The sequence below is a fragment of the Gobio gobio genome (genome assembly GCF_949357685.1).
Source record: "Gobio gobio genome assembly, chromosome: 9".
NCBI classification, from domain to species: Eukaryota; Metazoa; Chordata; class Actinopteri; order Cypriniformes; family Gobionidae; genus Gobio; species Gobio gobio.
The window spans coordinates 27,136,651-27,155,112 of NC_137115.1; the positions used below are offsets into that span (position 1 = coordinate 27,136,651).

General features: G+C 38.8%; 1 protein-coding gene across 1 annotated transcript in view; it reads left to right on the top strand.

The window, feature by feature from the left end:
- Positions 1-6,262: 6,262 nt before the first annotated feature.
- LOC307131996 (extracellular calcium-sensing receptor-like) overlaps positions 6,263-18,462 on the top strand; it is a gene marked incomplete at both ends in the record, with an annotated part of 48,237 nt that continues 36,037 nt past the window's right edge. Inside the window, 3 exons of the mRNA XM_079826130.1 lie at positions 6,263-6,286; positions 6,372-6,529; positions 6,684-6,897. Coding sequence (XP_079682256.1) covers positions 6,263-6,286; positions 6,372-6,529; positions 6,684-6,897 — 396 coding nt within the window. The remainder of the gene's footprint in view (positions 6,287-6,371; positions 6,530-6,683; positions 6,898-18,462) is intronic.

Here is an 18,462-nt window from a genome sequence, read left to right on the forward strand (position 1 = left end):
TGCAAAGCAGGAATGACACATGCGTCGGTGTACAAAGTCAATTGCGCTGGGTGCAAGATAGGGCCCTTAAAGTCACTTCTTCTTTAACATTAATTGTGGTTCTCTATATAAATCAAAATATCATAAAAAATTTAAATAAAGTAAAAATAAAACTTTTCATTTTTGAAGTTATCTCTTTGGTCGCCCTCCGGCCTTTCAGAATTTTGAGGGAGTCTCTGGATAATTTAGATAGTGACTTCAGCCAATTTGTCACTTTGTCTCTGCCGTCAAGTCTATAACATTTACGCCTACCATTTTTAATCAATTGACATTATTAAATTTAAGCCCTCAGTTGAATTTAGACAATGGTTTTTAACCCATGATGGACGGCAATCTTTAACTTTATAATTCCACTTGAACTAATCCAGAGAGTAATTCAAATCAACATCATAAATGACAAAAGTCGTCATAACAGACAGAGCTGGATAACAATCCATTTAAAGCTCGTCCCGTGTTCTGGATCATCTTTTCACCAGATTCCTTCAAAATTATCAGTTTCTCCAAAGGTTGTCGTTTACCTTAACCCATCTGTAATGGTCAAATACCCATTCCAGAGGTTAATGACACCCAATTAGAACAGAACAGTTCTAGGAACACATACAACATAAAGTGCAGTCACACCCACACACACATTAAACATTAATTGCTCATTCGCAAATTCTACTTTTAGTGTTTACTCAAATTATTATTTAAACTCAGTTTTTGCATCTGCTCATTATTAATTTGTCTCTACAAAAGTCAGCTGGATTGTTTTGGTTCTGATATCATTTTATTTGTTTTGTTTCAGCTTTAGCAGGGCGATAACAAATTACACCATCCCTGCTTCCACAAGCAGTCTCTCTCTCTCTCTCTCTCTCTCTCTAACCTTTTTAACAGTCTTCTAAGACTTTAACTTCAATGTGAAATTCATCTCATACCTTTTTAAACACTGTTTTCCCTAAAACATGTCTTATTATTTTCAGTGTCTTATTATTATAAGTGATGCCATGTGCTTTTACTCATCAATATCTTATATCATCTGTGGCACAGGCTCAGATATCAGCCTTGAGCTGGTTTTGAAATAGAGAGAGACTTCTATGCATTCAGGACTGGTACTGCATTTTCATAAACTTTTAACTTGTCACTCTAGCACAGCATAAGACTTGGCTAGAGATCACATTTATCTTCCAATAAACGTCAGACTTCACACTATCTCAGCGTAAGACCTGGCTAGAAATTAAAATTGTTTTCAAATAAGCGACAGATATTTTCCTTTTAACTCTATCTTTTGCCAGAATTGACAGTTCCAAATAACCATAATTTTATATTTGTCTTTTGCCCAAACAATAAATTTAACTTCAAACATCTAAATTGAGTCTGAGTTACTCTTCCAATTTTAGCCCCAGCACCAGAAATGACATGGTGGGGCAGATTCAGATAAGCAAATTGTTTTATTACAGCTCAGCATGAGCTTATCTTTTGAAACCAAAACATCAGCTTCTAGGGTTTTTAGCTTTTAACACCCATTCTCCTACGGTGTTTTTACCAACATCCAGTCAAATAAACTTTATCAGAATTTTTCACGAATCATTTTAACATTTTTATCATTTAAACCCTCTATGTCTCTAATTATATAGTTACTGCCATTAATTTTTAACCTCATAATTTATTTTAAAATGATCATGGATCTTTCCTTTAAAAGGAATTCCTTAAGATGTCAATATATGAACTTATTACTTATTTCCTTATTTTCAATCTGTGTACCTCTGTTTAAAATCCCTCCGTGTCCGTGACTATATCTGCTTTTTCCTTTTTCTTTTCAAAAACAACTTCAAGTCCTTTTACTCAGACTACACAGACTAAATCCTACATAAGTTTCAGTGATTTCTGCCTATTTATCTCACAAACAGTTAGGAATTAAAATGTTTCCAGTCTTTTGGCTTTTAGCCAGTCAAGTTTCTGATTAACTTTTCCAATTAGAATTAAAACCTTTTGCTGCCCATTTACTTAATAATTCTTTCAAATTTCTTTGACGTCAGGGCTTCAGAGCAGCGCTGCTTACAGCGTTTGCTGTCTTTCGTCTCAAAATCTTTATCTGGACTGATTATGTCACTCAAATTTTTAGCCATCCTTTTCGTCAAAGTTCATACTCACCTGAAATTATACCAGCAGAGATGGAGGCGAAGATCTTTAACCAACACAGCTGTGGCTTCTGTGTGGTGAAACTGCAAAGTACACTTATACGAAAAAGTCACTTACTGGTCCATTCCAATTTGGGTCATACCTTACATTTTACTCGGGATCGTTCCTGATGCATCCCTGGCAAACAACCCTGAATCTATTTTTATTTTGTTTAACTAATAACTTAATCCCTAACTGTCTATTGTCCTAAATTCGGGGATCCCCTATCTGAGTTGGAAGAGACGGAGAAGGTTTGCGGTGATGCACTGGCCCCCTTTGTCCAGTGCCGCATGCCCCTTTTAGGAGTGGTATCCTTACCTTAGCCCTTAATCAGCTCTCTCCCCTTTAAGCATGCCTATGTTGCACCCCGTTTCCAAATTATTGGCCTACTGGAGCGACTTCTTATACCCCTTGTGTGTTTCTCAAAAAGCTCTCGACTTACTCAGAGTAGCCGAAACACAATCCTTAGTATAATTATTCCCTATTTCCCATTGAAATAAAGCTCTCCCGTTCCCCTAACCCAGTCTCTTCCAGTCAGACAAGTCTAATAATAAAAATATACTACCTTATCTACTTGTTTGCCAGAGGTGTACCAAGGAATGATTGCTCGCCAAATCTCCACCATAAACTGTTGGGGTGACAGTTTATGACCCAGGACCAGTAGTGAAAAATGAAGACCAGGAGTCAGGAGTCAGATTAATTAAAGAAAAATTTACTGAAGAATAGTTTGCAGTTTCATCAGCAGAAGCCAGCTCAAGAGGAGTTCGTAGGCCGCGCTCCCTCTAACAGTGTCCCCGCCTCCGTCTAACGTACATACAATTTTCTGAACAGTTATACTGTTTTCAAGGTTTAGACACGTCATTACTGCCATGTGGAATGATTCTGATTGGTTCTAACAACATGCAACGTAAGCAACTTTCCACACGTAGACAGATAGGAGCATATATCTCTAAACATGCGTAGACTTGATGTCGCCCAGGCCCAGATTAGTCTCCAGTGACCTCGGAGGTCACAGAAAAGCGTCTATAGGTCTGGCATCGCCTGCAGGAAGGCCCATATCCAATACTGGATCTGCACAAATCATACAACGCACACACACAATACTCCAGAGAATACCAGTTTCCATCAAGGTCGGAACATCTTAACTAACTATCAACAAAGCACTTCTCCAAAACATGCTGATACTACATTTAGTACAGAAGTGACTTTATTCTATTCTATAAAGAAAGAAAAGTATATCAGAGAGGTACATTTCTGTTACATTTTGAGTCCCCAAAAGAGTCACATAGCTGTAACATAGATGACCCCTGGGGTCGCTTTAGGAAGACATACAGTTAACACATGCTGAGCTCTTCTCACTTCAAACACCAAGGACATTTGCCTGTCAGCACGTCTTGACACAGACATCAGAGCTGGATTCAAAAGCACAGAGCAACTAAAACACTACAATATCCAAAATCACTCCTTGAATATAGAGAACTGATTTATCAAATGTAGGAAATGGTTATAACTTGATTATCATTCATTCTTATTTTAATATTGATTAAATATTTAATATTTAATATCATTCTTGAAGGATATGTGTCTGATGAAGAGACAAGTGATGTTTGGCTTGACCCTTGACCCTTCACTAGGCTTGCACTATGCGCGCCCCGCTGGTCGAACGTAATGACGCCGCTGTTGAAAGTGAAAATGGAACTCATGAACAGAAAACGTGGCAGTATACTTTAAGTCAAAAGAAGGCGATTCAAGTTGAGCTACGCGTTCAATTTGCAATGCCGATTTGTCTCGTGATGACAAGGACCCTTAACAACAGCCGCTGTTATAACATTTGCATATGAAACATCCTAGAGAATACGAGTTGTGCATGAAGGAATCTACAGACAGCAGCCAAAATGTATTTTATTTTACCTTGCAAACAGCCTATAGATCTATAGATCAGAGAAAATATAAATAAAATTAATAAAATATATAGGCCTACACTAAATATTTTTCACTTAAATAATTACCAAATTAAGATGACAAAACGAAAATACACTGAATCCGTAAGCTTTGAAGAACCGGAATTAGGTAAATAGGTAGATAATATACTATATATCTTTACATTTAGGCCTACTATTCTCTTAAAACCATCATTTCGTTATTTTTACTAACCCAAATAATGATTCATCCGCTAGGTTGCACGTGAGGGGGAAAAAATAGGTTCCTTCCACTTAAGAGTTGAGCTCTATTTATTTTAATATATCTCTTTACATAAATACTATTTTCTATTTTTAAAAAAAAATAACTTCGTTATTTTACTAACCCAGTGTTTTGTATGTGAATGCTGTTTCACGTGAATATTACCACAGGAGTGAAGCACAAAGCTTTGTTTAGCCTAGAAAGGAAATTATGGTCAGAGAGCTCTTTTTCATTCTGCTTTGCGATCTGGATCTGGACACTCGATTTTCCGTGAATTTGAACAATAGGCCTAGTCCATTTTATCCCAATGGACATGGACATCTCGTTTCTTTTCCCAAATCGTCACTCACGTCGCGCCCATGTTCGCAGAGGATTATTAACGTTTCTTCCTTTCGTTTGCTTATAATTAAGTCTATTATAACTATTCACATCCTTTACTGTGGGAAAGTATAAAAAACACTGTAAGACGAATACCTTTTTACTTCAAATTGTATTTAACACAGTTTGTTCTTGTTATTAAACTTGGTAAGGCGCGTCAAGTTTGGTTTATTTGAATAGCGCATTTCACACACGCCGGTGATTTTAGTTTCGTTTTCTCTGGCAGTGAATAATCAAACATTGCCTAAATGTCTTGACCCTGTGGAAAATAAAATCCGCTCTTCAGACCTTTTACAACAAGTGTTGCTTTGCAACATCAGTAGAATATATGAAGACGAAGATATTCAAGAAGGTGTCTATTCAGTGTCCCATTCCTCTCAAAGCGCAGAGCGGTAGGCCTATATGACGCATCTTTGCGGGGAAATAGTATGAATCAAATATTTTTCTAACTAATATTTAATTTTCATATATTCTTGAGGTTACCATTATTTACTGAAAATAATTTTTGTTTTATAGGCTGTGTTGTTTCACTGACGGAAGTGCTAAAATAAACACGCATATGGATGTTTCAGCCTCAAATGATTTCAAAATGTAGGCTATATATCTGGCATAGACTACAGTATTTAAAATAGCATATATGCATTAGTTACATTCTCAATTTAATTTACAGAGCAATCCCTGCTAAGTTTTTAGTTTAACTAATACTATAGAAGAGGATTAGTGTGTGTCGCACACAACAGACTCGCAACGGGGGCGTGGCATCACGATGGTGGCGCTCCATCTCGATGTCGGCACAAACCTAGCGCGCGCCACCTGCGCTCTCCGTTGGGTTGTTCTTTGAAACGACAGAGGACGACTCGGGGTAATTTTTCTATAAACCATCATGAAATAGCGTCGAGAAGAACATACACGACAATGTTTACTTTAGTAAACTTGACCAAAACAGTTAATGGCATCCCTACACTGCTGTGGACGTTGTTAACTTCATTAATGTGTTTACTGTGATAATGGACTGTGGATGGGAGTAGGATTCGGTATTCGGTTTCGGATTCGGCCGAATCTTAACCAGTGGATTCGGTATTCGGCCGAACCCCAAAAATATGGATTCGGTGCATCCCTATAAATAAAACCTATATCAAATATGACACATCAGCCACCCAGGAACATGTCCTCATGTTCTGCAACTGAAAGGAGCTTATCTTAAAATGCATTGTGGTATTCATTCTGATATTTGATTAGATTGTAATTCCAAATATTAAATTAACTGACTTATTTAATCAACAACTTCCCACTGTTTTATATGCATTATACCATATGCATCTACTGTTTCACTGGGTTGTGAATTTGGCGCTCATAAAGTGAGCAATACAAATAATCAGATAATAAAAAAACTTATTTTCATTTTTATAAGGAAATACAAGTGTCTGAAAAAGCAAAGTAAAATTTTGTTTAGAGAAGGATAAGCTATGATTGGTACTATCAGTCCTCTGAGATAAATGATACCATGACGGAGTGGGCTTCTCACACTGTATAAATGTGGTGGTAGACAACAGGCAGGAATCAGAACTGCCATGCTGACACTTAAACTGCTTTTGATGGTCCTGTTAACCCAGGCAGAAAAGCCTGACTGCACGCCACAGGGGCAGAGGGTGCTACCTGAACTGGAGAAAGATGGAGACCTGATAATTGGGGGTATATTCTCTTTCCGCACTGGACAAGATGGCTACACAGATTACTTTACAAAAATCCCAGACATACGTCCATGCAAAGAGTATGTATGTGTTAGTACCATGGTTTATTTTTTCTCAGATTTATTGTGATACATTTGTGTATTCCTAAACCTTCTAAACAAGACATTTTATTTGTTATTATGCAAAAATACTCTTAGTAAAATTAAAGCATGACTGACTGAAAATTCCCTTAAGTTTCAGTTTCAGGGAATTCAAGTTTGCTCACACGATGATGTTTGCAATAGATGAGATAAACAGAGACACAGATATTCTCCCTGGAATTAAACTGGGATACAAAATTTACAATGACTGTGGATCCACAGACATACTAAGAGCTGCAATGACATTATTAAATGGTCTAGAGCAGTCAAAAACAGCAGCAAACTGCACTAAAACCCAAACAGTCCAGGCAATTATTGGACATTCTGGATCAACTCCAACTATGAGCTTTGCAAAGATCATAGGAAGATTCCATATACCAGTGGTAAGCTATATTTTCTCTTTATTAATTGTAATGTATAGTTATAATTATAAGTTTCCATGTTGCAATTTCAAATACAGGCACTATTTTAACATCCATCTTTCAACAAATATTTGAGCAGATGTATATCAAAAGTTAAAAATAAACTGCTTTTTCACTCTCTTTCACGGTCTTTACAGATCAGTCATTTTGCTACATGTGCTTGCTTGAGCAACAGAATGGAGTATCCCTCCTTTTTCAGAACTATTCCCAGCGATTACTATCAAAGCAGAGCACTGGCCCAGCTGGTCAGACATTTTGGCTGGATGTGGGTGGGGGCGTTAAGCAATAAAAATGATTACGGAATAAACGGGATAGACACTTTTATTATGGCTGCTAATGAGGAAGGAGTGTGCATTGAATACTCAGAAGCCTTTGAAAGTACCAGTCCATACCATGAAATATTGAGAATCGTGAATATTATCAGAATCTCCACATCTAAGGTGATTATAGCCTTCATGTCACACAGAGAGATAAAGATACTGGTGGATGAGCTATACAGACAGAACATTACAGGACTGCAGTGGATAGGAAGTGATGCCTGGATCACAGATGACTCTCTAGCAGACATCCATGGTCATACTTTGCTGATTGGATCTATAGGATTCGCTGTCCGTAATGCTCACATACCTGGACTAGGCCCTTTTCTACAGGACGTCAACCCCTCTCAATTTCCTAACAGCATATTTCTTAAAGACTTTTGGGAACATGTTTTTGACTGTTCTTTGTCTCCAAGTGAAATAAGGAAGAGATGTAATGGCTCTGAGAACCTGAGAGATGTGCAAAACTCGTTCACTGACTTGACTGATTTAAGGTTCTCAAACAATATATATAAAGCGGTTTATGCAGTAGCTCATGCAGTTAATAATCTTCTCTCATGTGGGCAAAACGAAAGCTCCATTCCTAATGCCACTTGTCTAAAACTTATTGAAATAAAGCCTTGGCAGGTAAGACCAGATAATTATTATATTCTCATATATGCATACAATCAAGTGACCTGCAGATAGTAACCTTTTCATTTAATTTACGTTCTGAAGGTCCTTAACTCTTTGCAATCCATAAATTTCACCACAGCTGGGGGTGAAAATGTATTTTTTGATAACAACGGAGATTCACCAGCGAGATATGAGCTGATCAATCTACAAAGAGTAAAGAAAGGCAAAATAGAGGTGGAGACTATTGGCTACTATGATGCCTCTTTGCCTAAAGGTCAACGCTTCTCCATTAATAATATTCAGGTAGTTTGGCGAGAAGGAAAAAAACAGGTAGAGCTCTTTGCATATATTTCTAAATACGCAATTTTTTAAATTGTGTTTTAATATTTGAATTACAGCTGAGAAAATAAATATTATAATGTTTGTGGGCTTGTATTGGCATTTTGCAGGTGCCTGTGTCTGTGTGTAGTGAGAGCTGTCCCCCAGGCACCAGGAAAGCGGTTCAGAAAGGAAGACCCATCTGCTGTTTTGACTGTATACTATGCCCACCAGGAGAGATTAGCAACAAAACAAGTATGTAAGAATTTTATGAAAATACCTATCAAACTGAAAGATAAAAATTGGTTACACTTTATTTTAAGGTGTCGTTGTTATAGTGTAATTATACATTCTAGTACTGAGTAATATCAATTAACTAAATGTACTTACTATATTGGAAAGATTAGGGTTTCATTTAACCCTTGTGCATCAATTAAAAAAAGTTACACATAGGTCCATAGAGGACAAAAATGTCCATGTCAAAAAACGGTCATAAAAATAAATAAATATTGGGAGCACAGACTTAAGTTTGGTCTCATTTTAAAGAAGACCCTTTGCAGATTATTGTTGAAGTCAAAAAAATGTAAAAAGTGAAACCAAAAAAAAAATAATATTACAGAGTTATTATATATAGAGGTTAAATATTACTATATAATATTATATATAGATACTATAATAATAAAAATAATAATACTATATTATATAGAGAGGTTAAAGTTGATTTATGAACATTATTTTATATAAAATATATATTTTATGAAAGATGATGAACTCTAAAACTGCTAGAAAATCAAAGCCATACATCTAAACAAGTTGCGTTCCAAATTTGAGGTTGATAGCTCAAGAAATGAGCTCTTAGTAAGATTTTGTTTGGGCGCAGTGCCAACTTTTCCCCGTTAGATGCCAGCAAAACTCAACTGGTGCACACAGCGGCTGGATTTGTGATTTGCAGTTGAGTTTTTCTCTCTCAAGTATTACAAGCACACACACCATTTTTTATTACACGCATACAAACCACACTCTGACATCCACAATAAACACACCAACACAGTTATAGCAGCATAATTTATCCAATTGGCTTTATAATATTCATAAACAGAAAACAGGAATAATGTGAGTATTTGATTTATAGGCCAAATCTGAAAAAATGGCACCATCTTGTAAAAAATAGCAAAAATTAACATTTTTAAGCCATGCCAACAAAATAAAAGCCTATTAACAAAGATTGCATAATTGTATAGTTAAATTCAATGGGGTCATTTTTGTCCAAACAATGCTAAGAGGAAGTATTTTGAGTGCCTAGTGCAAACATTTTTTTTAAAGGAAATGGGTGAAATAATATAATTCGGACCCAATTTATATTATGTACTAACATTTTAATTAATAATTTGATACAATGTACTTATTGTGTACATACATGTTTTTACATTGTACTTACATTTAAAAAAAATACTGCATGTAATTACGTCTGTAATTAATTTTTACATTTGTAATTACACAGTTGACACTTCCCTTACACCTAACCCTACCCTTAAAGCAGCACTAGGTAACTTTTCATCCTTCATAATATATTTTCAAGACTCTTGTGATGATACATCGACTTACAATAGGTTGAATGACACGTCTGACATAGCCTGACGGGGTCTGTATCAGTTTTAATCGTACTTTTAAACTTTGGGTTTCGGGTAGTAACCCGAGAACAAAAAGAACTACAAAATTCGACTGCTTTACGGCATATACGTCACTTCCACCCCCCCCCCCCCCCCCCACTTCCTTAAATTCGGATGTGCGAGCCCAACTATCGTTTGTTTGCCGGATGTTATAGTCATGGCCGAAGCAGCACAGAAAAATAAGAAAGCAAAGGTTTTGTCGGAGGAAAGCAAAAAGAGGAAACGAGAAAGTGATCGGATTAAAGGCAGGACGAGGATCAACATTGGGCCAGCGTTTGCTCGTTGACGTGAGCTGAAGAAGGAGGGGCTACATTCTTGCAAGTAAATACATAAGATGTGCAAAATCATATTTTAGGATACCTAACATGTCTGTGATATTTGTTTATTTGTCTTGCCTCAAGCTATAATGCAAATCGATTTTTCAAATTTGCAGATTCATCCAGTGGCGGTTCTAGACCACGGTAACTAGGGGGGCCAGGGAGGGGCCACTTGTGCTTTTAGGGGGCACACGTTAACATTTATCTTAATCAGTAGTTAATTAGGTAGTTCACCTAAAAATGAAAATTCTATCACCATTTACTCACCCCCATGTTGTTCCAAATATGACTTTCTTTTGTTGAACACAATATTAACTTATTTATTTTATTAAACTGTTGTATATGATCAGTAGGATATCGCATTTGCAGTCATGCTATTCTGGGTAGAAAAACAGAACTTGTGTGATATTGCACTCGTTACTCATGTTATATTGCTTAGTCTATCATGATGTAAATGTGAGGGCGTTTTCACACTGGCAGTTTAGTTCGAATGTGATGTGTAATGTGAAAGTTATCATGACTCGGGTGAGCTGAGCTCAGGGGAACTGAATTTGAGACTGCCTGAAGGAGGTGCTCTGAGCTTGAAGCTCAAATTGCGCTCGAGCTGTGCCGCGATTCATGGGAATATGAAAGCAACAGCTAACATAAAACCAGAGGGCCAGTGGCGGACCACTGGAGGCAAAGTTGGCGGCCCGCTGGCATTTTGCTCATTGTTTTCCTAGCGGACCACCAGCGGCAGCCACCACTTTTCCGACAGTGCTCCGCTACCGAGCCGCTGGTTTATATGACATGTTTTCTGGCCGCCCACGGACAATCCACGGGTCATGATTCACAACTGGGTAATTATAGTTAGATTCAATATAATATTATTTTATGCAATAATGAATCAAAAACAAAATACACATCTGCTAATAACCATTGTATATGTATTTTATTGGATAGAGGCAACACAAATGCGTAACAAGCTCGGGTGCGCAAGAAAAGTAACCTGCGCATGCATTTTATCAGATGACGATGTATTTAGTTCAATAAAACACATGTAGGCTAAGGGATGATAGTGTTGATGATTTACCTTGGATACGAGCGAGAGGGAGCCTGTGGTGTATTCGCAGTTTAGAACGCTCTCTGACGCGGACCACAACAAACGTGCCCAGTGTAAAAACGATCTGAGACTAAAACTCAAACAGGGGCATTTTTGCCGCATATCTTGAATTTTATGGACATTCTAACTAAGAAGCACTGAAATGGTTTGGTTAACGACATTCTAACTAATACAGGTTTTGGAACAACACGAGGGTGAGTTACATTAGGTGTTTTTATTTTCTTTTTGGGGGACCTAACCCTTTAACTTATTCCCGGATTATTGAAAGTCTTTTTTATTTGGCCATATACTGTATCACTCTGCAGTCTCTACACGTGAAGTAAAATAATTTCAAGTTCATTTATTTATTTGAAAAGTAATGTATCTGTAATATGATCATGCATGCTCAATTTATAAAAGTAAAACTAAACCATTTATTTTACATGTTTTGTAGCCTTCCTGCTCTGTTAGCGGACTCTTCGCAAAGTTAGCATAGACATAAAAACAAACATCTAATACTCTATAAGCAACACTGGACAATTGGATAAAATAATATTATTTCTCGCTATATGTGAACAAGACTGAAATTATATTATTTTCTGTATCTTTTCTGTATGCCTATCTGTCATTTTCGCACATGAATGGTTCTTTCATTGCGTTGGTCATAATTTATCTTTGGCTGCATCTTCCTAATTCGGAATATGATCAAAGATTACATATGTGGACGTGTTCAGAGAAATTAGCCATTGAAAAAATATATTTTAACTAGCCTACAAGTAGGCTAAATGAACGAAATGACTGATAGGACGAAATTCACTGAATTCAAAGTCGTCAAGTCAGTAAAATGAATCTACAGTAGCCTATCACTGCTGCGTATGGGTGAAGTTACACACAACACAACGTGTATAAAGAGAGCTTATTTTATCTATAATCAAGTGCATAGCAACCATTATAGCCCGTGTTTTACAACTATTTGAGCGAATGCAGACTGAGTGACATATCATTCATAAACAGACTACATGCGTCCCACAGCGCGCAGCCTCCTCATTGCTTCTCTGCATTGGTTATTGGTTATGACACAATAAAGTGCTCTTTTCATCACACACCCCCACAGCAAAAACCGCACATTGCAACCAGTTTCACAAAATTGTTTGGTGCCATATGATTCCAAATTTACGGGGGCCAGAAGGGGGGCCAAGCTTGTTGACACAGGGGCACCGGCCCCCCTGGCCACCCCCCTAGAACCGCCACTGGATTCATCTATGGTAGCTTGATATTATAATATTGACGATAAATGGTTATTACCTACCACTCAAACATTGAATTGAAGTATCATATAGATTCCGTAAAACGGTAACCAATAGACTAGGCTACTATAATGACGCTGGCTTGTAAACATGAGCATCGCGATCATTTGGTGTTTGAAAAAAATAAAACCCATGAAATTATATTCATATGACATGCTGAAACATATGCCACTGTACCTGGGATGAAGACATTTCACACGCGACGCAAGCAGAACACCTGCATGTGAACTCCTCCTGCAGTGTTCAGGGCTATCATGGTTGTCATGTCAACAAATGCACGTGCGCATCCCCTGATGTAGGATGACAGAGTTTACGACAGTAGTAAAGGACAATACTGTTTCCCAACTGTAGGGGGACCCCGAGAGCAAAACCTACCTAGTGCAGCTTCAAACTTACCCATACCACCACACCTGTCCCTAACCCTACCTATATCCCACCTCAATATCAGCAAAGGTGTTTTGCAATACAATTTGAACACAGTAAGTACATTGTACTTATTTTTTGATGTAAGTACATAGTAGTTAAGGCCACCTAATTTAAAGTGGGGCCTAAAATTCCAATAAAAATACACACCTGTGCCAAAATGTATGTAGTTAGCATTAGCATTAGTTAGCAGGCAAAATGGGCTGAAAAAGACAAAAATGTCCATGAGGATGCACAAGGGTTAAGGTTAGTTCCATGTAATTATGCATAATATGTAGCTATTACTATAGTAACTAAGCACACTGTAAAATAAAGTGTTTTGTCACATACTTGATTAATGTTTTACATAGAATTAATATTTGATTTTCTTTTTTCTAGATTCAGTTGATTGCCTCAAATGCCCTATTGCACAGTGGTCAAATACAAGAGGAGATTCCTGCATCCCAAAAGAAATTGAATTCTTGTCATATACGGAAATAATGGGGATATTTTTGGCATTCTTTTCTTTACTTGGGGTCTTTTTCACAATAGTAATCATGCTTATTTTCTATATTTACAGAAGCACACCTATAGTAAGAGCCAACAACTCAGAGCTGAGCTTCCTGCTGCTCTTCTCACTGACCCTGTGTTTTCTCTGTTCACTTACTTTCATTGGTCGGCCCACTGAGTGGTCCTGTATGTTGCGTCACACAGCATTCGGGATTACTTTTGTCCTCTGTATCTCCTGTGTTCTGGGGAAAACAATAGTGGTGTTAATGGCCTTCAAGGCTTCACTTCCAGGAAGTAATGTCATGAAATGGTTTGGGCCCTTGCAGCAAAAACTTTGTGTTGTTTCCATTGCACTTATACAGGTGCTTATTTGTGCATTTTGGTTAATATTAGCTCCACCATTTCCATATATGAACATGAATCATTACCAAGAAAAGATCATTTTAGAATGTCATTTAGGTTCAGCTATTGGTTTCTGGACTGTGTTGGGTTATATTGGTCTCCTGGCTGTCCTGTGCTTCATTTTGGCCTATCTAGCAAGAAAACTGCCTGACAACTTCAATGAAGCTAAATTCATCACATTCAGCATGCTCATATTCTGTGCTGTGTGGATCACGTTTATCCCAGCTTATGTCAGTTCTCCTGGAAAATTCATTGTAGCTGTTGAAATATTTGCCATTTTGGTTTCTAGCTTTGGTTTGCTGTTCTGTATTTTCCTGCCAAAGTGCTATGTAATTTTACTGAAACCTGAAATTAACACTAAAAAGCATATAATGGCAAAGATGTCCAATGATATCCCTTAACCCTTAAACGCATAGCTACCTTGGGTCTTTAGTGACCCAGAGATAAATAATAATAAAATGATAAAAGAAAGCCTGTTTTTCTATTCATTCATTTGTGTATATATATATATATATATATATATATCTTTTTTATAACTTGTATAGTATTACTAGTGTGTAACAGTGTAAGCATACTATTTTCTGCACAACAATAATTGAATCTTTGATGACTGAATAAGTGCAATTCACCTTTATTCCACAAGGTGACAATGTCTGATACACAGTGACGTTTCACTCATAGTTACCGCAGACAGAAAAGAAAAGAATAGGAAGTATCATCAGCAAAACTTGAAATGTCTCGGCGATTTAATTCAGAGCAAGTTCTGAAAACAATGAAATATTAGTGCCACTGTCATTTGATGGTTGATCTGGTGAAAAAGCTTGTCTGAGATCAAAATATTGATTATAATCTAGAGAATATGTTTGAGATGGCGAATATGAGCCAGATGCTGAATGTACTGAAACTGAACCCTTTCAAGCTCCAAAAACAAAAAAATCCTTTATTTTATTCTTCTTTAATTGTTATTCTAATATCAGGTGAGTTTTATATTATCGCGACAGGTAGAGAGAGGGTGAAGTCAGCTAAAATGTGCCACGTTTTGGTAAATTACTTATAATACCATCAAATAAGCTATGCGTGAGATCTAATGATATTTCATAAATTAGCATGGGTCTCTTATATACAGTATATATATATATGAAAAAGTATAATTGTTTTATGAGACTTAAATTATCAGCAGGTACCTTCTTGAGCCACGGCAAATCATTCAGGTAAAATGGGCCAGCTGTTCAGTTAAAATGGGCCAATATAAAAAGAGTACACAGGTAATTTCGTCTGAAATCATTTTATGTGTAACAGTAAATTGACACTATTGTCTTTAGTGTTGCATAGCAACAACACCATAAATGTATTTCATTAAATAGAAAGTTGAACAAATATTTCATTTAAAAAAATGCCATTAAAAATGAACTGATCATGTTGTATAGGTGTGTGATTCTGTGCATTGGTGTCTTTTGTGTGCATGTATGTGTGTATGCTTGTTAAATAATTGTCAAACATTTGGTTAAAAGATTAGAACATCTTTGACTTAAAAACAAAACACAAAAACATTTCCTGTAGCTACTGTAGGTCTTAAAATCACACCTAGTCAAGCCAGTTAGATATTTTGCTGCATTCCCTTCAAAGGCAGTCTTTGCCGATATCACACATCACAGATGCCATTATCGTCTCCATAGCTCTCATGGTACCATGAATTGCACTGACAACAGCACACCCAGTCCTCTGTGGCCTTTAGGTCATTCACACATCACCATACACTCTCTGCGCAGGGGTAGGCTATTTGCTACTCTTGCTATGTGCTCTATTCCCTTTTTTATTTTTTCCCTTTGATAGTTTTTTTTCTTTTTCTTTTTGGTAGTAATGTAATTAATGTGGTCTGTGCTTGTTAACTGGGGGGCCTGGCCCTTGTTTTAAGGCTTCTTTACCATTTTGGAATGGGTATTAGGTCATTGAAGGTGAAGAAGAACTGTGTTTTGGGGAGCAAACTTTTGAAAAGTGCTTTGTCAGCAGGCTGGAGGGCATGTGTGGTGTGAGGCGGATAAGCCATCACATGCACATTTCATCAGTTGTACATGGCTACTGTGGCCATCCAACATGAGAACATGGGGCTGTCACGTAGTTAGTTCGTATGGGAAGAAGGAGGTGGGAACTGGCGAACATTCAACAACTTTAATAAAATAAATTAACACAAAATTAAAATAAAAGCAGCAGCCCCTCACGGACGACTGCCGCACACACACATAACAAAACGTAAACAAAACACAACTTAAAATCCAGGCCTGGTCCTCTCTCCTCCTTCACTTGTGTCGCTCGTCCTTATATGCCTCCGTGCTCCCTCATGAGAGGACTCGAGACCGGTGTGCCTCGCAGGTGACGCTCATTCTCAATCACGCACACCGATCTCGCTCGCTCCTCCCATGTCTCTCGCTCGTCCACCTCGCCACAGGGGCCTTGTGTCATCTTTTGGCAGCAGCTCTATAAACATCTGACCCCACTCCAGGAGCAGGTCACTGTTTATCCAACCGTTGTCAGAGACCCTAACTGCGACATTTTCTGGGCAGCCATAAAGCCACTCACACCTTAGTCGTTTGCCTTTAAAAATTACCATTGTGCGATTAAATGTTCCCCTTCGAGGGAACTCGAACTGCGTCATCGTGACAACACTTTGGGGAACGCCCCTCGCGTAAAGCGTCTGAAGAAACTGTAAAATCAGCCCAATCCGATTGGTGTTGCGTGATGACGTCGTATGTGACGGCATACCCGGAAGATACAAAGAGACGTCTGAACGAAACAGAGATAGCTTTTTTGCTCTTCAGCGTTAGCGCTCTGTGTTACCAGTCTGAGAGTATTTGGTGTTGTTATCTACCAACGTTGTTTTCACAAGCATACAGGGCTTGCGAATTCCATGGCCGGTCCCGTGCTGTTGAGGCAGCACGGTTGATCTATCATGGACTCGCAGATGGGTCTGTCAGGGGAACTTGAGAGTGCTTATGCATCTTCTCCTTCCCGGTGACAGCTCCATTGTTCTCCTTCCCCGCGTGGAAGCCCGCGCTGCGGCTTCTTCCCCCGGGGTGGAGGACCCGATTCGTGAGCTGTCTGATTCTGAGGAATTAGATGGGCTCCGTATCGAGGCTCGCCTTTCCTAATGCGGATTCAACCTCGAGTTGCCGAGGCGGCGCGCAGGTTTGGGTCTGTTATTAGAGTGATACAACGTGACACGGTGAGAAGGGATACTGTGGGTGCGAGGCATGCAGTCAGCTCCTGAGGGGGCGGGCTGTTTTCATTCAGAAATATCTCGACGCGGACTGCCGTGCGCCTTCGGGTGTTTCAGCCTCGCGCCCTTTGGCTTTTTTCTCGAGGGATGAAAGCCAGTTGTATTATAGCGGCTTGAACGGCGTTGCTGAGGCAACGTGTGGTTTACGAGCCGTATATAATACAATTAAGCAGTATTGTCTGATAATTGTGGCTGCGTTTTATTCTGAGGAATTAAATGAAATATGATCTGACTTTGAGGAGTTAGATATTCAGCCTATTATTCAGACCATGTTCACCGTATTTGTGAAATGTGATACTGTTTGGCTTTCTTCTCGAGGGAGGAAGGCCAATTGTATTATAACTGCTTGAGCCGCGTTGCTGAGGCAACGTGTGATTTTCGAGCCGTATATAATATAATCGAACAGTATTCGCTTTCACCTTACTATGGCTGCATTTAATTCCGAGGAGTTAAATTAAAATATTATCTGACTATGAGGAGTTAGATGTATTTTTTACTCAGCCTATCATTCAGACCAGGTTGCACGGTTTGGGTGATTATGATGACATTTAATTCTGAGGAATTGAGTGTCATGTTATCTGACTTTGTTAAGTTAGATACTTAATCAGTCTGTCGCCCAAGCGTGTTTGACTTGTCTGGATATCCATCTAAGATTGGAGGTTGCGGCCCTGTCGAGCTGCTCCCTTAGATGAGGCCCCTGCTGGCCGGCCCCCTCTCCCGGGTAGGAGCGATCGAGGTCGCCTCCCCTGTGGAGCTTTTGGGAATCGATGTTGTGCTCCCGCCGTCTAGTACGTTTCGGGCCACATCGTTTCTCAGCGCACGCGCGCTGCACCAGCCGCCTCTAGCAAAGACCTGCGGCGGTCCAGCAAACGCGTACGCACACCGAAAATCTTCCTCGATTTCGCCCTGCCGGTTAGCCGCTTCAGGGGGTCGGGGAGGAGGCTCGGTTGACACCCGAGGCCGGCCTCGAGAGGCTGGTTCCCTTAGCAGATTATCTCGGCGCATGGTTATGCCTCCGAATATATCTGCATGGGCCCTGCGTACTGTAGAACGGGGTTACAGGCCGCAGTTCAGTTCTCTCCCCCGAAGTCTAACGGGGTGGTCTGGATTGTGGTCGGCCCAGAGCAGGTGCGGGTAATGGAACAGGAAGTACACTCCCTGTCGGTTAAGGAGGCTTTGAACGTATTCCTCCGCCAGTCAGGGAGTCCGGGTCCTACAGCCGGTACTTCATAGTTCCT